The following is a 22,510-nucleotide window of genomic DNA, read 5'->3' on the forward strand; positions in this document are numbered from 1 at the left end:
TGTAGTTGCTATGCCTCTACCTACGCAATAGACTCGCGTCCACGATTCAACGTTTGTACGGAGCTCGCGGAACGCGATTCCCATACTAGTTTTGACGAATTACCTTGCCTTTTTACGAAGGGCCTTAGACCTAATAAATTCAAGGTTAAAAATGTCGTCTAAATAAGTGGTGTTTTAACAGTTGTTAAGAAACTTGGGTTATATAAACTCTAGGCTTAGGGTAAATAAGATAATCAGAGATAATAAATAAATACATTTATTACAATATCGTGAAAGTAAATCCTATCATAAAACAAACGTTTGTAAACTGCTAAAACATATACTCATGTTATTAATCAAACTGTGCAACCTATGTTAAAATTACAATTCAATCAAGTTATTACTACATTTGACAATCCTAAACGAACAGTATATCAAAAACAGTCAAATTCCACTGCCATTTGTATCAAAATCAATCATGTTTGTTATCCACTGGATAGGATATAAACCATGGTATTTTATGCCTATTTCATTTTCGCCATTTTGGCGGTGACGGTAGCGTTACATGGCAGTGTTGGAAACTCAAACTAATAATAAAGATAAAATTAGTTTACAGTAATTTCAATTGGCACTATGAAGTCCTTCCGACTTCCGACGAAGCAAAAGCCTGTCCAGAAGTTACCTCTAAAGGCTGGTAATTAAAATAATTGTTGTCTCTTCTATCTCAAAGTGAATGACAGAGATGGTTTGTATGCAAGTATTTCAATATTAGAAAGCTGTGCTAATAACAAAGTGCTAATTCCTAATACAAATGAATTAATTTTATGTCTTAACAGTTGGTGTTTTAGTTTCAATTTTATGATGAGCTGTTGTCGATTTATTTTCGTTTGTATCCTTGTCTAGTTTTTGTTTCTTTTTTCTAACTCCTTCAGTAACGACCATTGAATCTATCTGATTCATTGTCGTCTTCGTTCGTTTAGTTTCTGATGTCTTAGTAAATTTGTTGATTCGTTTCATTGGTGTTTCTTTCCTCCGCGTCTGTGTTTTGTTCGGGCCCTTCTTTTGTGAAACGAATCGCTTAAAGCGGGCTGGTGTATTACGTTTTCGATACATTTTTAACACGTCTAAGGAGGTCTGGAATTTTTAAATTAATTTAGTATACTTAATATAATATAGGAATCTTCACGTATACTTTTAGGGTTCCGTACCTCATAGGAAAAAAAATGGAACCCTTATAGAATCACTTTGTTGTCCATCCATCCGTCTATCAAGATCCTTTTTCTCAAAAATTTTTTAATAATACTTACACTCAAATCTATAGGAGCCGATAGGATTTTCAAAAGGAAATTTCTTTGGTTTTCTAGATATTCCTTGATGCCGAGTAGTTTGCCCTGAAATTAAATATTATATCATCTACCATGATTTGTAAGGTGAAGCAGCGACAAGATTCGTAGAAATGGTACCATATCAAGAAATAAGTTGGATCTCTACCTTAAATATATTCATTATCAGCTCACTATACGAACCCACCGAGGGGCTAGGAGTCTATCCAAAGTTAGGGGTGATTAGGCTATATTCAACCACGCTGGCCCAGTGCGGGTTGGTGGTTGGTTAAATAAATTTACTGGAATTTTGAGTTGGCACGTTGGCTGCAAAGCCAGGCAGGCTTATGTTATTCAGTGAAACGTTCACTAACCTTTTCTTCGTAAGATAATTCGTCATATAATCGCAAAAGTTCTCGCACCGATTGTAGTATATTCAGACATTCAGATTTAGGATCAGTCTCTTCTTTTAAGATTGAATCTGCTATTTCAACTAATGGAGATTCTGTCGACAAAAGAAACGAATGTTTATGTACTCTTTGATATTCTTCACGCCTAAGTCCTGTGAGATTTTGGTGGTTTCACTGCATAATCATATTTCACGTTTACCTATGTAAATCTTACTAATATTATAAATGCAAATGTTTAGATGGATGGATGTTTGTTTGAAGGTATCTCTAGAATGGCTGAACTGGTATCGATGAAATTATGCATGCATATAGAACATAGTCTGCAGGTACACAAAGGCTACAAATTAATTTTTTTTAACCCGTGCGGAAGGAGTCGCAGGCGACAGCATCAATGACTATTAACTAAGCTAAAGTGATTACATATGTATGGGGGCGTTTATAAACTGACAACATTTTGAAGTTTTTTGGATAGTATATTTTCATGTAAGTAGATTTTGTATGTCTGTCAATTTCATTGTGGAATTCTGTAGACTACACGGTTCAAGCGATTTTGTTGTCAGTTTTTTTTTTATTTCTTATAAGTTTTTTTATACATTACCGAACATTAATACTCACCACTAGTTTTATATTCTTTAGTATCATTTAATGGCGAGGCAATTAGTATCATGTCGAATCTGGTATCTTTACTTTCATCAGAACCTGGAGGTGATGTCAGCCACTGCAGGAAATCGGAGAGGTCTTGTGGGAGTCCTAAAATATACAGATTCTTTTACAGTTCATACAAAGATACGCAAACCTTAAACGATTTTAGTCACGGCTACTTGAAGAATCTCGCCTGAATTTCATAGTTTTGAAATTATGAGGAAACAAGGTATGACCTTCTTGCCTTGTGTAACAATAGTTCACTTAAGTTAATAACGCTAATTTTAGGATATAGGTAAAAAATATTGTTATATGTGAAGAATTTTTGTGAAAATATCGATTAAAAAACAAGATACTTCAAGGAGTAGTCTATGATAGCCATAGTTGGTGAGAACTATGATATTTATAGCTCAAAAACACATACTAGAGCACGTCTTTTGCTGCACTTGGAAGTCGACGAGATCAGTCATCAGTTTGACGAGCTGCTGCATCAGGGATGTCGCGACCACCTCCTCGCCGCCCTCACTCTCTCGGACTGTCAAATTGCCATACTGTATACATCGTATTTTATCATATTCTCTATTATTACTATGACTTCATTGCCGTCCAACTTTATTTTAGGGACACAGAAATATTATTTTATGAATTGTGTTATTTGTTTTTTTTAGTAAATATAAATAGTAGAGTTTCTTGTAATCCGACTATGCTCTAGGCTTGTGCTGGTTGATGAGATTCGAACATACAACTACGTAATCCCATGTCCGTATCCTTAACAATTTGGATACTGGCGTTTCAACGAATAGGTGTCTAACGAAATCCTATGCCACGGTGATTTGTGACGTTCCTATAATTATGGGTTACAGTTTTTAAATGTGAAAAATAGTCTTACTGTTTATATTTCTAGTTTTCTCTACGGCCTTTGCCGCTTCGTGGCATATTTGTTTCATTTTAGCTGTCATTGACGCGAAGTTTAAATAATTTTCACTTTCATCATCCTGTAACAAAGAAATTGTTAAAATGTTCTTTACTGTTCATCATTTTTACTAGTTGCTACCTCTAGTATATCTATTTCTTCAACTAGAAGCTAGGTTAAAATGTTCGAGAACCATTGATTTGATTAGAAACTTTAACTTTTTGTATTATTATTTACCTCATACTTTTTCTTCTTTGAATACAAAAGTCCACTTTCATCTCGCTTGTAGTAATTTTTGGGTCTGAAATTAGTTGCATTGGTTGAATATTTATTTACCATAAATTCTAAATTACCGTATTTAAAGAAAATAATTACCTTAAATCTTTAACTTTACGTAAAAACCGATTAAAATTATGTTCCCTGTTATTTGTTTTATTAATAATATGTTGTCTTTTATAATTCTTTCTTGAATTGTAACCTGTTCGTAAACTTTCACCTAATTTTCTGAATTTCTTATTAATCCATTGTCCGGATCGCTTCATGAAATTTTCATTATCAACGGAATGTTTATTCCTCGCTTCGTTATCCAAATAATCTATTTTAACACCGTATTCATCATCATAGATATCGTTCCAGAAAATAAGATTACTATCAGCACTTCTTTTGACTACGGTTCGATTGACTTTTTTATCTTGAGAAGTAGAGTTTGCATTTACACTGGCATTTTCGTGTTTGATTGTTGTTGTTTGGTTTGCAGGCGGTAATTTTGTTGTTACTCCTGCAATAAGGGTATCTTACTTATGGATGTATGGATGTTTGTTTGAAGGTCTGTAGAAAGACTGTCACTGAACTTTGGCATAAATATAGAACATAACCTTGAACACATAGGCTACTATTTATGTTTTTTTTTAAATTCCGCGCGGACGGAGTCACAGGCGACAACTAGTAATATTTTAAATGTGAATGTTTAGATGGATGGATGTTCGTTTGAAGGTATCTCCGGAACGGCTGCATGGATGTCACTGAAATTTGGCATAGATATAGCCTTGAAGAATACATAGCCTACTATTTTTTTTTAAATTCCACGCGGATGGAGTCACGGGCGACAGTTAGTTCTTACATTTCGATAAATACTATTTGGGAATCAAGGCATGAAATCCAAATGTAATCAATCATACGGCAATGCCTAAAATTAGATGTTGGGGATAAAGTCAACTTTTCTGCCTTACCTTTATTTTCTTTAATATTTTCTTTATTTATTTTTTCAGATTTCTCAACTTTCGTATTATTTATAGTTGTTGTTAACGAGGTGTTTCCACTTTTATCTTCAATAGACATGAGAACTCTAGATCTATGACCAATATTTTCAATCATATCAGCATCGTACATTGGATACATGAAATCTTTAGTAACATTTTCCGGTTCATATGTATTTAATAAAGATGTATTTAATATTGTAGAGTTTTCTCTAAAATATTAACTTGTGTATAATAAACAAAATATCATAAGTCAAAACCTTTATAAGCTAGTTTGTAATTTTAAATGAATCCATGAATGTTAATCCTATATTAGAATAATTTCATGATCGAAAAATCCGAATTTGTTGTGTTATTTGCAACTAGGAATAAATTTAAAATCTAACACCTAAATATAATGGTAATTACCATCTTCCTGGCCTTAACACACTAATGCAGTGTCTGCGCGGAAGGTTTTTATAAACCTTAAGAATTTAGCTTATTTTACGTTATTTAACTCCTAAACTCTAAATATATGAACAACAAAAACTCTGGCACTTTTAATTTACGTAACCCAAATTCAACTGAGAGCGTCGGTGGCTCAGTGGTTAAGCACTTGACTTGCAATCTGTAAGTCCTGGGTTCGAATCCTGCCATGTACCAATGTGTTTTTCGATTTTCGATTTACGTATGTACATATATCCGACGTTCTTACGGTGAAGGAAAACATCGTGTTGCCTGCACATATCTGAGAAGAAATTCAAAGATGTGTGAAGTTAACCAAGCCGCACTTGGCCAGCGTGGTGGACTATGGCCTAATCATCCTTAACTTAGGGTAGGCTCCAAGCCCCTCAGTGGGGACTTATAGTAAGCTGATGATGATAATAATTAAATTCAACTTACTGAATGACTGTAGAATTGTCTTTAAATTCGCCAGACAATTTAGCTAAAGTAAGAAACCAATCGGAAAACACGCGTAGAATTTCACCGGGCCCTTCGACGCTACCATTATTACTAAAGCTTGTGTTATTTATTTCCTCTTCAGTATTGGGTACTGTGAATTTTTTATTACTTTTTAAATCTAACGCATCTTTCGATTCTTCAGTTTCTATAGATTTTAATGATCGTAATTTTCTAAATAAAGTTGCATCTGAGCGATGTATTTGTGTTTCGTTGTCATTTTTTTCCATATTTCTCAATTCCTTGAGTTCAGATGATATCTTTATTTTAGGAAAGAATTCATTCACTTCTGGTCCAAATTCAGTAATTTTTAATATATTTCTCGATGTTGTCATATTGTTCGCTGCAAATGGATATTTTACATCTTGAGTGTTAAGTTCGTCTGTAATTGTAAAAATAGACATAATTAGTTGGAATCCTTTGGCGCGAATGGCCCGCTTTAGTTACCAAGTGTCAGAAATGATTAGTGAGGGGACATAAACGTTGATAATTAAATAAGGCTTGTGTTGCGCCGATACACCGGCACAGTGTCGGATTTTCTTCCTAACAGTATGAATGTGAAAGAGGACGTGCGCAAGAAGGTGCTGATTCAGATATGACGGTTGATAAGTATAGAGTAAGTAGTACACACTGTACCGAACATCTGTATGGATAAGAGCAGGTTGTTGATGATAAAAGTAAAATTAATAGTCGTTTCTCTGCTGCGAGTCTCTGTGATTAAGAGCATAGCGGTCTATGTGAACAGACCCTAATTTACCGAAATTCCTACCATGGTATTTTTGGACAAAGGATTTTCTTATCTTAACGTAATTTTGAAAATGTTAATATTATGACAATATTAAATACCTACGCATTTGTGCGTTTCTCCGTTTCTTAATTAGATTTTGTTTAACATTGTTTTCTTTTTCAGTCGAACTCTTTGGAAATTCATGATGTATTACATTATCTGTGGGCAGGTTCATTTCATTTGTAACATAATCTTTTTTTGCAGCCAGTACACCATAATCACTATACGCCTGCGCTAATTTTGAGTATTTACTGTTTAAATATTCTTCTACGTAATCTGTATCAGTATTCTTTACTTTATCCTTTGGGTCTAGAAATCCTTTTTCAAATTCACTATCGGCTCTTGAAGATCCTGAATTTTTTATTAATAAATTTAATTCATCGGGATATAATTGCATAGGACTCTTCCAGTTTGGGTTATGAACTAAGGAAATATCGTACTTATTTGCGAAAGATTGTTTCCCAGAAATTACGGAATTCTGGAAAAGAATAGAAATAAACAATGAATTAGAAACGGTGAATCTTCACGTGGCAACACCTAGATTATGACAATATAGCCATCCCTTTCCTTCGTTTGAAAATAAACAGAGATAGCAAATGTGTCACATCACTTCAAGTCACGGTAAAACGTACATCAGATCTTCTATCCCTTTCTACTTGTTTATCAGTCTCGTCATGAGTGTCAGTATAATCAGCCAGTACTTCTTTGAAATCTTCATAAGCAAGATTTTCTTCATCTTCCTCGTTTAATTGTAACAATTTGCGTCTGTTTATTGATGAGTCGTCGCTGTTCTTCGTAACTCTGCTCTCTTCAGTACTATCAGCATTACTAAAAGAAATCATAAATTATATTTAACGGAAAGCTGAAAGTAGAGACGTTATTATAATATTTAAGCAATGTTTTTAATTTTAATAGAGTCTTGACATATTTCTGTTTGTAATTAATGTGTTTTTTGAAAACGTATTTATTACGTTTCAATTGCTTGCAAAAGGGATCTCGCTGAAATTTGGCATAGATGTAGAGCACAGTCTAAAAGAAAATATAGATTTCTAAGTTTTTTTACAATTCAGCACGAACGGAGTCATACATACATGAATGTTGATACACTTAACACAACGCCATATTTCGGAGTAGTCGATGGGAAGAACAGTTCATCGGTTTCCTCATCATTTATATGTGCGGCTTCTTTTTCAATATAGCTCGGATTTCCTTCAGCTAAACCATTTCTTCTTTTAACGCCCATAAGTTTTACGGAGTCATCCGATTTAGGTGGATATGAAATTTGTTTCTGTGGCTCTTCTTCCGCCTTCGTTACTACTTCTTGTTCATCCTTCGAATGTTTGCATTTATCCTTTTCACCATTCCATAAATCTAAGTTAAAAGGATTCGCTACAACTTTATCCAAATTATGTTCCAACATTTGTCCCAATAGTTCGTCCAGACGTTGAGAGTTCTTATAGAATGGATGTTTCAATTGTTTCTCGTGAGATTTCGAGTCTTTTAGCATGTGGGAGCATTTAGGAAAATTACGTTTTCTATCGAATGGTCCATATTGAACCATGAGCTTTTTATTTTCTATTACAATACCGGATGGTTGATTGCTGTATGGATCTTCGTCAGATTTTTTAAATCTTGGCTTCTGATTAGTGAAAGCGGAATCTTTTACTGCAACGAAAGGTGGATAGAATAAATTGAATTTACTTAAGTCTACTTTTGTATCTAGACTTATTCTTTGTGTGTCAGTATTTATGGGGGTCTCTATAGACATGAGGGACCTCTTGTATCTATCAGGGAGAGGTTTCGTGATGTCGCTTGCTTCTTCTGTTTGTTGTTTCAATTTTCTTATGCGTGCGTCTGTTTGAATGAGACGTTTATAGAAATCTGTAAATAAATTAATAACGTTGAATTGTTAAGCCTAAAGTTTATCAGCGAGGCTAGACAAAGTACGTACGAATCGAAGTGATAAGTCACATGATTGTCGTGCGTCAGTCCCACATAGTCGGAGCGAATGCACTTTGTCTAGCCCCCTAGGTTTATAATCACTATTCTAATCTGTCTATTTTCCCAGTAAAACGGGATAAAACATCATAATATAACACTTTCAATGCTAGAATCTCACCTCGTAGCTTCTCGCTGGTTGGTCCGTCAAAGAATTTGTCAGCATCCAGAATCTGTGAGATTGTTCCGCTGACTTTGTTGTAAGATTCTTCATTATAAGTCTAAGAACAAAAAAAAACATACAAAATATCACAAAGTATGTAAAATACAAAATTCAACTCGGACAAGAGAACCAACACTCCAAATGCCATGGAACTATTCGATATTATTTTTGTTGGAAGAAAATTTTAAGTAATTCCTACTTAAAATAAAAGACTTAACATAGATCTCGTAAACAATGGTCCAACAGTGCCATTAGCTTGGTGCTTAAAAGGCCCATTTTGTCGCCATTCTTGTATATTAACCCTTCACAATAAATATGTCCTGAGTGGTTATTTAAAAGTGCCCAGGTGGGCCTGAACGGCCCGCAAGAATTATATTCGCATTTTACTGTTAAATAATTACTTGTTTTAATTTCAAAAGGAAAAGTGTTTTACTTTGGCCTCATTAGTTTTTAAAATTAAGACTAGGACTCACGTCATTTAAAAATAGATAAAAATCATTGGTTATCGAGAAAACTCTGTATACATGTAAAGATTTTTTTTGGATGAAAAAAAATGTTAATCTTACTCTTAAGGACCTGGATTTTATATATTATATGTTATATCTAAAATTCTCGTGTCACAATTTTCGTTCCCATACTCCTCCGAAAAGGCTTGACCGATACTCATGAAATTTTGTGAGCATGTTGAGTAGGTCTGAGAATCGGCCAACATCTATTTTCAATCCCGCGCGGACGGAGTCGCGGGCTACAGCTAGTTATCAATACATTTTATTGTATCATATCTGTCAACCGCGACTCTGTCCGCGTGGAATTAAAACAAAACTTAATTAGTAGCCTATGTGTTCTTTCAGACTATGCTCTACATATATGCCGAATATCAAACAGATCCATAGTACCGTTCTCAAGATACCCTCAAACGAACATCCATCGTTAGTCGTATTTATTATTGTATTGGATAGATACAATTAAGAACTTTAATTTCTGCTCTACGTCTCTTTAGAATTATGTAGAGTGTCAATAAATCTAACAATATAAATAACTCAGATTACTCTAAAGTAAAACCCTGCTCTATGTTAAGCAAAATTTCATAATTCTAATAACAAAATTAATCCTAAACACAAACATAAAATGACGTAGCATTAGTCCCCTAAATAATTAAACGGACTGGTCAAACATTTAACATCTTCAATAACTAATATTTTATATAAAACAACTGTTTGTTATTATATCTAAACAATTCGACATTCGATCGCAAGAGAATTCTCAAACGTTGACCCGAAACTTCGACAATAAAGTCGCACAAACACATCGATATGGTGGGCACAAGACGTCTTACTTAAGGCCAAGTTACTGCTTATTTTACTACAATATTTCACTAAATAAAAAAATTCTTCACTGTTAATCATTTACTTCGTAGAACAGTGGTATATTATTGCCGAAAAACATATAAAAACACATTTATTCTTTGATAACATCACAATGTTAATGCCACAGCTTAAATAAGTAAAACCTTACTTTAATTATTAGTATATAAGAATTTGTACATAGCTAGTATTCAAGGCAATTTAAGTTATTATTTTTTTTAAATTGTATTAAAATGTGAAAAACAATACTTTAAAAAAAACTAACGTAAAATATTTCGACAATATTTGGCTTCCCCTTAACTCACATTGCGAAATTAAGACGTCGTTAATAACATGTGACGTACGTAGAGCATTAAATTGTATATCGTCTCGCTCTAACACAACTCAACAGAGAGGGACAGATGCGATATGCGGAAATAAATTGAGAACATGCAAGTAATATAAACATTTCAAACTGTAACTACGTTATCGATTTAATGTAATTATTAATTAATATAAATTCGAAAACAAATGTTCATAAAGGTCCCTAAGGGTCCAGTCCACACTGTACGGTATTTTACTTCATCATCATCTATTTACTATACGTGGCCTCTTAGGGCCTCGAAGCCTATCCTAAGTTAGGGGTGACTAGGCATAGTCAACTACGGTGACAGAGTGCGAATTGACTTCACACATATCTTTGAATTTCTTCTCAGTGTGTCTCAAATTGTTTTCCTTCACCATAAGAACGTCAGATAAATGTAAATCGAAAATCACATTGGTAAATGACGGGACTTGAACCTAAGACCTGCATATTGCAAGTCTAGTACTTAACCCCTGACCCATCGACGCTCTTCATTTAACTTCTAGAATGCTATTAATGTAATTAATTTGTTTAAAATGATATACAATAATTAAGTTATCAGTAACTAAAAGCAATTTTCCAACTAAATTGATGTCAGAAAAAGTTCAAACAATTACGCAATTAAAAATAAATTAAACTGCAATAAATATTAAGTCGCCTCATATTAAACCTTGCCACCTGTACTCCCCTCCCCCCCACCACACCCCACGCGCCCCTACCAGCTTTACTCAAATTGCTTCAAGATATTTATGAAAACACAATCGCAATCGCGCTTCTAATTGAGTTTACACAAGTGACGGGCGACATTTAATCTCCAACTGTACTTCCGGACTCAAGCTGATTTACTAAGCACAGATAAGCGTATTTAACTATAGCTCAGGTTGACTTAACTCCTTTACATTAACAATCATTACAATATCGATATATTTAATTGAATTGTTTATCATTGTGTCATTGTTAATCTTGTATGTATGTTTTATAATAAAACTAAATAATATAACGCCACTCATCTGGCCAAATAATTTTGTGATACTATAATATTCATTTTGAACTAATCATATGTAATTATTTTGAAGCTTAATTTATTTTTTTATCACCGAAATTAGCACCTTGTTTCAGTGATTTTCATAAAAAATTAAATTAGATTTTTGTTGTAAGAAAAAATACTTTTTTGTACTACATATAAAAACATATATTAACACTTTTTTGCTCACTGATTTAAAATACTACAAGAAAACACGATTGAAATATCATTATGTAAAGCCTTCCGAAATGCCAACTCTAATAAGGAAGCAGTTTTGGTGATGTACAAGTGTACACTATCTCTTTTATCACCACGTTGACGTCCATAATACCAATCACCGGCGGTCAAAGGGTCAAAACACGTGTTTAACTAAACAGTGTCTATATTTTTTGGAATAATACGGTAAATATATGTAGCTATTTGAACGATAAATAATCATCAAAAGATTTAAAATGATTACATTTCTAAAAGTGAAGCTTAAACTTCACTTTAACCCTTATTGCGGCAAGATTTCTTTTCTGAAGAAAAGCAAAAACAAAATTAAAAAAAATTAAGTTAAAAATTTTATAGTGATCGTATATTTTTATAAAGTTGTATGTATGGCATACTATACAATATGAACATAAGGGTTAAAGAAACTTCTTCTTCAGACTATCTAATGGCGCAGCAAATGTGTATGCGGCGAGTGATAATAAAAAAAAAACTTAATGTAAAGTTAAATAGCAGTATCAACAAGTATTTAGAGAGCGGTATCTGTACACAAATGCAACGTCTGGCCGCCAAAAAGCTATTCTCTACCGTTTTCATCATAATGTTATAGTCCAAGAGCTAGTTACAGAAAAACTTTATGGTAATTTCAAATATTTATTTTTTATTTCTAAAAAAACTAAAATATTAATATTGCGTAATCAGATAACCTTGTTTCTAAGTTTTTTCTTATGTTAATCTCTACAATTTTTTTTAGATTAATTAATGAAAAAAGCAAAAAGAAAAATATTTTTTCGGTACATTCATTAATGCATTATTAAAATATTTTAGTAAAGAAAAACAAAAGAGAGGTAACCAAATAGGTTAATCAAGTTAAAATGTTACTAATTAAAAACATTTTCTAGATTTATCTATGGTTAATATTTTTCATAATGCTGTTAATCTGTGGAATAACGAAGGGTCTTTGGCAGTTTTTTTTTTAATAAACTTGCGTTACATTTTGTCTTAATTTAGAAATCTCATTTAATCTTAAATGATACTAAATAGCGAACAAAGTAGAGATGTAAACATATTAGGGGTTGCAAACTGTGGCTGATTTACGTATTAAAATTTTGCCGACCCTTAAAACCTTTAAATTCATCCCCCGCTATATTACTACGATTATTTGTATCAATGTTATTGTTATTTAGTATTATTATTATAAATGCGAAAGTTTAAATAGATGGATGATTGTTGCAAGGTATCTCCGGAACAGCTCAACGGATCTTAATGAAATTTGTCACAAATGTAGAACATAGTCTGGATGAAAACTTAGTCTACTTGTAAAGTTTTATATTTTAAATGCACGGACGGGGTCGCGGGCAACAGCTAGTATTTTTTTATTATTACAAGATTATTATTGTATCATTTAAAGATACACGATACCAAAATAAATATATCGATAAGTATGTAGGTTTAGAGAAAAAAATGTAAGCCACATCTTCTTATATATAAAATTGTCGTGTCACAATTTTCGTTCCCATACTCCTAAGAAACGGCTTGACTGATTCTCATGTAATTTTGTGAGCATATTGAGTATGGTCTGAGAATCGGCCAACATATATTTTTAATCACGCGCGGACGGAGTCGCGGGCGACAGCTAGTATTTATATGGCTGTATATGTTAACACATAGATTTTGTACAGTAGTAAATTCACTGTTTGTAATATTGCTGCAGAAATAAATATTCAAGCTCTTAGCTAATAATGGATTGTCCTGCCGGCAGCGGGCGTCTGGCGAATGAAAGTTGAACTTTTCAATGTACAAACAGACATTTTTTATACCTCGTCAGGCCCTTTGTGCATTGTTATTGTGCTAGTCTCGGCTGCGACTGCATTTAGCGGCCATCGTCTGGTTTTGTATCGGCACGAATACAATTTCCATGCCGGTCTAATGTACTAATGTAAGTTTATTGTGATCACTAAGTAATTAGTAGCTAATGGGTTTTCAGTATGATATATTTACAAGGGAAATGTAGTATTTTTTAGTAAATTAAACATTAAAATAGAGTTGTTTTTTTATACCTAAATAAATAATGAATAAGTTGAAGATGATCGGTCGACAACTATGTTTAAACAGTATAATTATTTTGCTCTTTTCCTTATCTACTATTTTTACGTATCTGTGATTTTTAAATTAAAAAAATATTTAAAAATATAATTTATGTCTTAGGAAAATCCAGACACTATCTGTCTCACTCACCCATTTAATGATTCAAGTAGCCATTTACCGTAAATTTAATTTAGCGTAGAATAGATTTTAAAGTACTCATTGAGGGACATAGTTACGGGCCATTTACCGTACGTCATTAAAAAATCTTGTATCAAATAAATATTCAACAAATCCGGAAAAAAATTGTTCGCTTACTTATAGCTTACAGGAATATAATCAAGGCGTCGTCTACGTCTGCTATACAAAGCACCGTCCGTCTGGGGCGTCCAGAACAATAGGGTCCCGCGGGCGACGGCGATGCTGAATTAAAAAAAAAACAACGCAACGTAGAGATGAACACGGTGAGATTCGGATGGCTTCCGTCTCGCACGGTCGTTTGGAGAAAGTCGAAAGGAAAGACAAATTGGCCCCAAATAGGCATTTGTTAGTAATAAGCCTTGAACGTGAGAAAAGCTATTGTTTAGTCTACGTCTTTTCTTGTTTGAATTCTGAAAGAAACAATAATCAAACAGGAAAACGAAAATAACGACCGTTATTGAAATTTTGTCTTACTCTACCAAAAAAAAAACTCAAATTTATACATGAAACCGATATTTAAATAAAACCCAATTTACCATTACAATTAACGCCATCTAGTTAATAAAATAACAAACTCAAATAACTTTACCTGACTGTATTAATTTCTAAATTTATTTATTATCATTTCTGTCTATACAAACAGACAAATGTACAACTTATTTTAACACTAGTAATAGTAAATGCTACTAAATATTTTTACAACGTTCCGAATAAGCTCGTAGATAAAAGCTATTATAACTTATAATCAAGATAGATTTTGTTCCTCTCTCGAGATACATAAAGTATCCATGAAATAAATCTCATGTCGCAGGGCGGGTAGAAACAAAAAAAAAAGAGTTGTTTGCGTCGCATTGTGGGCCACAAATCACTTAATGCCCTCCTGTACCGAATAAATACCTCCTTAAGGCGCTCGAGCCGAGATATGATTTGTAACTGGTCGCACCCTTGTTATATACAGCGTGTTCCTTTTGTACTATTTTAACTTACTAATTACAAAAGCGAACGTTTGGATGGATGTTTGTTTGGAGATTTGACATAGATGTAGAACTTACTCTGGAAGAACAAATAGGCTACTTATTAAGTTCTTTTAATTCTGGACGTCGGAGTCACAGTCGACAGTTTATTTTTCTTAAGAGTTATAGACAGTGTGTTTTTAAATAAGTACTTTGATAATGAAAATACAGAATAAGAAATAAATAATATTCCTACGTTTCGAAAAATTCTTGGGGCAGAATGATAACTGATGCTATACAGTTCCTGCATTTAGGGTAGACGAGGTACAATGTAATGTACATATAAACGTACTTCTAAAGCCCATGAGAAATTTCACAATAGTAAAAGATGGTACTATTAAATTATTTTAGAACACGCTCTATAATCCAAAGGAGTTTCCACCAATTGACTCCCATTACACCTTGATCATAATATATTAATATTTATCGTTTACGAGAGGGCTCTTTATATCTTAACAAACATACAAGATACTACAGAAAATATATTACGTAGACCCTAAAGCCCTTATCTCAATTGTATAAGGATTAAAATATAATAGCATTGAAATATTGTGTCGCATTTTAATGTTGTTTTTTTAAAACCTTTAGCATACACTGTCGCTTTTGCAGGGCTCTTTCTTAGTTAGTTATGTATCTTTTGGGAAAATTGTTTTATAACTTTCTTGATGTATAAACTATCAAATCTTACTTACATACTAGCTGTCGCAGACGACTCCGTCCGCGCGGAATTAAAAAGGAACTTAATAAGAAGCCTTTCAGACTTTGTTCTATATGTATGCTAAATTTAATCGAGATCCGTTTATTCGTTCTGGAGATATCTTCAAACAAACATCCATCCATCTAAACATTCGCATTTGTAAGATTTAAAGTTACTGGGTACAATACGAGTAGAGTTTCAATATCCCCCTCCTAACTGAAAAAAGAGAAGGAGACATTTTATACATACGTTTGTAGACAGTGGAAATCCACAGTTACTGGGTAAAGAAACATGTTGCACAACTCGTAAAGACACTTCAGATTCGCCCGTCTTCTAATACATCACGTCCAAAACAAAGGTGTTAGGGGACCTGATACAATACAAATGCGACAGCAATATCACGCGAGAAAGAGAAAGAGCGAACTATCACTGTCATACTAAGGCACCAAAGTACAATCAAGTAGAAAAGAGTTTTTAAGATACTTTTTTTATTAGTTGATTATCTTGATTTTAACCAGAGAAGTCAATGCTCTAATAAAAAAAAAACACTGCTAGGAAGAATACTTATTAATTGTCGTCTTCCCCTCCAATATTAAACTTAACCTTTTAGACTACTAATAAGTTGCAAAGGTTACAATTTACAATATTACAATGGCTACTAAAAGGTTACAATGTAGGCATTTCTTAATTATCCACAACATTAAAGTATCTTAGGCAAGATTTAAAGACAATTTGAAGAATATTAGTCTACCAGTACTCAAAAAGCCGCTATAATAAAAACCTATAAATGGGAAAATATATGTTAAACATTTTTGTGCGTGACTGTACTGCTGTCTCGGTTTGCGACGTGTCCCGCGTAATCTGACTCTTTGTCGTTGAGGGAGTGATAAAGTTACTATTGAAACTCGAAGTTTACAATTGAATAGGTTCGAAGAAAAGGTAGTAGTTTTTTAATTCAGGAAGTGTCAAAATTAAAAAATAACTTTAAAGAACTACTTTATAATATGGTGTATAAAATGGAAGATTTTTAATGAAAAAAAAGGGATTAGAACTACTATTTGAGGCCTGTTATGACCGCTAGGTTCGAGAATCGAGTTTGATTCGAAAACTCGAAGTAATTTTTCTGGCTGATTGATAAAAATGATTCCCCGTACAGTGAATCAAAGGGTTTATGTGTCGGCGCAGCGCGACAAGCCGCAAGCGATGTTGTAGGCCCTCCGATACTCCAGGGTGTTGTAACTCTATTGAAAGGTGTAACAGTATGGGACAGTTCCCGGAAAATGTGAATTAAAAATTATATACTACTACTAATATATTGATAAAATTGGAGTGTCTGTATATAACATCGACAAAAAATCGTACACATGATGTATAGTTGCGTTGCTGAAAACGAAAAACCAATTTCTAAAATTATTTTCCGTCTGCCTTAAAGCCGCGTTTGTTCCGAGTAAACGGCTGGACTGATTTTGACGGGACTTTTTATTATAATATTATAATTATGCGCTGACAAAGTCACGGGAGACCGCTAGTATAGAATAATATAACTAATACAATGTCTTTTACACTGAACTTTCCTTCAAAATAATATGTCTAAACCTATGTTGTAAAAGATTTAGGGTTGATAGTAAAATAAAATAAAAATCATACCCCATCTCGTAATCCAGTTTCCCCGAAATCTATAACAAAAATTTTAATATCTAATAATGAAAATAACAACATACTGTAGATAAGTAATTTTATTATTTTAAGCTTGCAATTTGCAATAACTAATTAATTCCTAGTAACCTTTGGTTTCTGAGACTAAAACCTCGGTATAAAATATTGTTATCTTTATAAATAATATAAAAAAAATTTACCTGTTCCAGACAAACTGGGTAAACTTTGCCAGGGGTCAGTAATATCAGTCCAGGGTTTGCTTAAAAAAATCATGTGGTTAAATGAATGTATTACAGATCTTACTAATATAAATGCGCATATTTAAATGGATGTTTGCTTGAATGTATCACCAGAAAGGCTACATGGATCTCGCTGAAATTTGGCACAGATATAGAACATAGCTTCTACTAATTAAGCTGTTTTAAATTGTGCCCAGATGGAGTCACGGGCGACCCCGCTAGAAATAAATAAAAATGCTTACTTTCCATCCAAGTTCGTTCCATCGCTGCGAAACTGCCGTCTAGATTTGATCATTGTGTTTTTCTTGAGTGCGGAACTCATCCGGCCTTCTATCTGTGGCGAGATGCCTTCAGTTACAGCCACACTCCTGAAGATAACGAACGCCACCACCACAGATATCGCAAACATCAGCGACAGACAGAAGATGCAAGCGTAATCTGAACTGATTACTTTCTTCAACCTGTCAATTTCCCTTTAATTACTTTTATACATTTACTGCCAAACACAATACTGAATATTAACATTATTTTATTTGAGAAAAGAAAAGATCTATTAAATCAAATTAAGTCAAGAAGGACCTGAATCTGATGTATGTATTGTTAGGAAGAAAATCAGACACTGTACTGGTATATCGGCGCAACACTAGCCTTACTGTCAACGTTTATGTCCCCTCACTAAGCAATCTGACACTTGATTTTGTAACGATAGCGAGCCATTCGTGCCAAAGGATTCTAACTAATAAGGTCTAAAAGTATGAAGATGAAGAAGCGAGAGAGATGTGTCCGAGCCAATTGAAAGTCTGTGGTCTCTGCCTACCCCTTTAGGTTACGATCGTGAAGTAATTTGTTGTATTTGAGAAGTATTACAGAAATATAACAATGGTCAACGATAGATCTGATTTCCTAATTGCTATTGCTATTTTTAGATCAGGTAAATTAGAGAAAATCTCAGATAAAAATGAATTTGGATCTAGCAATTCATAAATTTTATACTTACGCACAAGACACACATGAACAGGTGTCATCTGTGACTTTCTTTTTTTCAGAATCTTTCTGCAAAAAAGGAGATGTTACAATAGAAGACTTATTGACTTTTGTATTAAATACATCTTAGTAAAACTGAACATACCCAAAACCACCAGTTATCTTTCTTTTCGGCGTTGAAAGGCTGAAAAATACACAATTCATCATCATCATCATCATCAGCTCACTATACGTCCCCACCGAGGGGCTCGGAGCCTACCCTAAGTTAAGGGTCATTAGGCCATAGTCAACCACGCTGGCCAAGTGCGGGTTGGTTGACATCACACATATCTTTGAATTTCTTCTCAGATATGTGCAGGTTGCAACACGATGTTTTCCTTCACCGTAAGAACGTCGGATAAATGTACATATGTAAATCGGAAATCGAAAAACACATTGGTACATGACGGGATTCGAACCCAGGACCTGCAGATTGCAAGTCAAGTGCTTGACCCCTGAGCCACCGACGCTCATATATACAATATATAATTAATGTATGTTAAAGATTACATTTAGATAGTAAATAAAACGGAAAAAATGTTCATGAATCCAACATCTTACTTTCTACTAATATTATAAATGCGAATGTTTGGCTATGTATGGATGGATGGTTGGATCTTTGTTAGAAGGTATCTCCAAAACGGCTGCATGAATCTTGCTGAAATTTGGCATACATGTAGTCTGGAAGAACACAAAACCTACTAATTTTTTTATTTCCGCCTGGAAAAAGCCGCGGGTGACAGCTGGTGGTTAAAATATATCTGCATAGACATTACAGGAGCACTTTCATAAAGAATACTAATTCCCAAATGTTTCTCCAATATTTTGTCCAAAAATTAACACCTGTCTAGTACTTTTTTTTTATAAGAGAAGGGGGCAAACGAGCGGCGGGAACACCGAGGTGATCAACGACACCCATGGACATCTGCAACACCAGAGGAACCAGAGGAACCATTTCCTTAAAGGCCGGCAACGCATCTACAATGCGTTGCCGGCCTTTAAGGAAATGGTATGCTCGCTTCTTGAAGGTCCCTAAGTCGTATTGGTTTGGAAATACCGCCGAGGACAGACCGTTCCACAACGCGACTGTGCGAGGCAAAACTGCGCGAGAATCGCACCGTTGTGGAACGCCAGCCATCCAGGTGGTGTGGATGGAACCTGGCGGTCTAGACTTACTATAGTCTGCGTCCTATCATTACATTCCTTGTACATTTGCTGTTCCAAGTCTTGTATCGGCATCTTACTGCCGTGGCTGTGTTTGAACCGCTCCGTACTGCTCGAGTCACACGACCTCTACAAAATGAACAGAGGATCAATAAAAGATTATCTGTGGTGTAAGAATCTGATGAAACAAACATTTTCATCCCTAAGCATGACACTAAGGGTACCATTATTACTTAAAATATATATGTATACGAGATGCAACGCAAAATTTATTTTCCACGTAGGCTAAAGAGTGGAGTGAAGAGAGAACGAGACTCCGTTCTTTTTTCAAACGACTAGGATACATTTTATGAAACTCACCAAATCAGTTTTAGGAAGTGGTCCAGAATATGTCTTCCTTTTTTTATTTTCTAACTTCTCGATCTTGATTAGATTGACTTTTTCTGAATCACTGTAAACATTTTAAGTTAATTATACATCTAGAGTTCGATACAGTATACAGCAAATTGATGATAACAATCAGGAAACAAGTGTATACAAAATACTAGAATAACGTATAGTCTACTAGTTATGTTTTTTTTTAAATCCGCGCAGACGGCGTCGCGGGCGACAGGTAGTATAATTTAAATATGAAAGTTAAAATGGATGGATGTTTGTTTGTAGGTATCTGCGGAACAGCACAACAAATCTTTATGAAATTTAGCGAAGATATAGAACAAAGTCTGGAAGAACTAGGCTACTTATTATTTACTTATATTTTTTTTAATTCCGTGCGGACGGATTCGCAGGTGACAGCTAGGTACATTTTTTTGTAAGTTGCCAGTCACTGGTTTGGATACAATTTTTTTTTAATATTGATATTAAAAACTCCTTACTTTCTCTCTCTTTGCATGATGTCTTTGAAAATTTTTAACATAGGCGATTGAGTTTCTTTGTCAGACAGTATGTTGTTGGTACTGAAACAAATGATAAGTAATTAGAATATCTAATATTATAAATGCGAATGTATAGATGGATGGATGGATGTTTGTTTGAAGGTATCTCCAGAACGGCTGAACGGATCTCGATAAAATTTGGCATACATATAGAACATAGTCCGGAAGAACACAGAGGCTACTCATTAAGTTTTTTTTCAATTCCGCACGGAGTCGCGGGCAGCTAGTAATAAACTAAGAAAATTTAAATTTGATTTCGAATAGATTAACATCTTTGGATCTGGTTCTATTTTTTCTTCAGTTGCCAATACTCGTGTAACTTAAAATATATCTAAGCTTTTACAGTTAATGAAGTAGGGTAAGGAAGCTAACGAAAATACTTAGGTTTCTGTTCCTTTTCTTTTTATAAAGATACAATTTTTGCTTTGTTTTTTGCCGATTTTAAATGACATACTTTCTTTAAACTTTACACACTCTAGATGGTATAATATATTTGAAATAGACTTACCTTTTTTTACTCATTCCCATATTTTTAAAAAGTCAGTTGACGGTGACATGATTATGTTTGTGTTTTATTTTATTTTTTTCTAACATATAAGAGTTTTTTCTCCAAAAAGTTTTATATGTTCTTCGCAAAAGAAGATGTAAACAGCAAGGATTTTCTCTTCAAGCCTTTTTTGTATTTGCTATAATTTTTTTACTTATAATTTTGGATCAATTTTAGATTTTTTTACGTTCCTTGTTATTCTTGTTCAATTTCTTCTGTTTTCTTACCACTAGTTACTGAGGATATTTACCAACAGATAAACAAACAAACCGTACCGAAGAATTCCCGAAACAAAAGTGGCCTTACGGACATAGAGACAGACAAAAAAAATGGATTTTCGTTTTTAGCTACCCAAAAACATAATTAGCACGAGTTTTTTTCGATATTACATACATACACACCATTATTATTATGTGTAGATAGATTCTCACTTTCAATTCTTTAGAATAATGAACGAATAATAAAGAAACGTTTGACTATAAATAAAACACATTAAACCCAAAAACATTCTAACATCGCATGCTCCAAAACTCTACATCAATTTTACAACCTTGTAAGAACTCTTAAAATAACCAATAAAACTAAATAAGAAAAAAAAACATATAAGAAAATATCACTCAAGGAAATTGCGTGTATTCCAGCACATTACGTGGGTGGGCAGCAATAAAATGATATTTGATGCGTTACTCTAGACGCCGGGAATAATTGCCGGCATCTCCCGATGGGAATACGGGAATACTAAGGAAGCGATGCGATATTGATAAAAGATCGCACATAAATATTTTTTAAAACTCGGTACTTTTAGATATTACTAGCTGACGCCCGCGACTCCGTCCGCATGTTTGTCTAAAAAATAAAAAATAAAATAGGGGTGGACTACCCTTAACATTTAGGGGGATGAGAAATAGATGTTGGCCGATTCTCAGACCTACTCAATATGCTCACAAAATTTCATGAGAATCGGTCATGCCGTTTCGGAGGAGTATGGGAACGATAATTGTGACACGAGAATTTCATATATGTATAAGATAAGTTAGAATCCTTTGGCGCGAATGACGTGCTTTCATTACAAAGTTAAGTGTCAGAATGATTAGTGAGGGGACATAAAAGTCGACATTTTAGTAACGCTAGTGTTGTGCCAGTACACCGGTACAGTATTTTTCTTTCTAACAGTACTAACGGAGTTGTTAAGGTCTTACGATTAAAGAATTTTCAGAAGTAATTTCGAAAATTAAGAAGTTTCGTGTTGTTGAGACCGTTTTTGAGACCAAAATCCCCGTTTAAGATATATTGTTATCTCTGTTTTTGACAAAGATAATGACAGGGATAACGATGTTTTATACAGAGATTTTTGTGTTGAAAAGTCACGGTAAGTCACTGTATTTTTAAGTAAGAAAAATTCTGTAAATTAGTAAAAAGAAGCGTAGCAGGTGCAGGTTGCATCACGATGTATTCCTTCACCATAACGTCGGATAAATATACATATGTAAATCGGAAATCGAAAAACACATTGGTACATGGCGGGATTCGAACATAATACCCGCAGATTGCAAGTCAAGTGCTTGACCACTGAGCCACTGATGCTCCAATACTCCTTGTA

General features: G+C 33.9%; 1 protein-coding gene across 1 annotated transcript; it reads right to left on the reverse strand.

Moving 5' to 3' along the window:
* Positions 1-240: 240 nt before the first annotated feature.
* On the reverse strand, positions 241-20,952 carry LOC106124963 (uncharacterized). The gene is made up of 23 exons (XM_013322010.1): positions 20,872-20,952; positions 20,304-20,384; positions 19,789-19,879; positions 19,441-19,557; positions 18,371-18,409; positions 18,239-18,294; positions 17,484-17,714; positions 17,203-17,261; positions 16,994-17,022; positions 8,368-8,467; positions 7,340-8,129; positions 6,881-7,076; positions 6,312-6,726; positions 5,405-5,843; positions 4,496-4,734; positions 3,642-4,044; positions 3,504-3,567; positions 3,243-3,348; positions 2,778-2,888; positions 2,327-2,461; positions 1,676-1,806; positions 1,287-1,370; positions 241-1,113 (listed from the first exon to the last, which is right to left on the reverse strand). The coding sequence occupies exons 1-23, from the start codon at positions 20,889-20,891 to the stop codon at positions 802-804; spliced, it is 4,248 nt and encodes a 1,415-aa protein (XP_013177464.1). The 5' UTR covers positions 20,892-20,952; the 3' UTR covers positions 241-801.
* Positions 20,953-22,510: the final 1,558 nt, after the last annotated feature.

This window comes from Papilio xuthus, unplaced genomic scaffold, assembly GCF_000836235.2.
Source record: "Papilio xuthus unplaced genomic scaffold, Pxut_1.1 DF825946.1, whole genome shotgun sequence".
NCBI classification, from domain to species: domain Eukaryota; kingdom Metazoa; phylum Arthropoda; class Insecta; order Lepidoptera; family Papilionidae; genus Papilio; species Papilio xuthus.

Excerpts from the sequence above, each read along its gene's own strand:
- LOC106124963 (XM_013322010.1), bottom strand. The coding sequence starts at position 20,891 with ATGGGAATGAGTAAAAAAAG. Across the intron at positions 20,385-20,871 it reads ATGGGAATGAGTAAAAAAAG|TACCAACAACATACTGTCTG; the intron begins GTAAGTCTATTT and ends CATTTGTTTCAG. Across the intron at positions 18,295-18,370 it reads AAGATAACTGGTGGTTTTGG|AAAGATTCTGAAAAAAAGAA; the intron begins GTATGTTCAGTT and ends CCTTTTTTGCAG.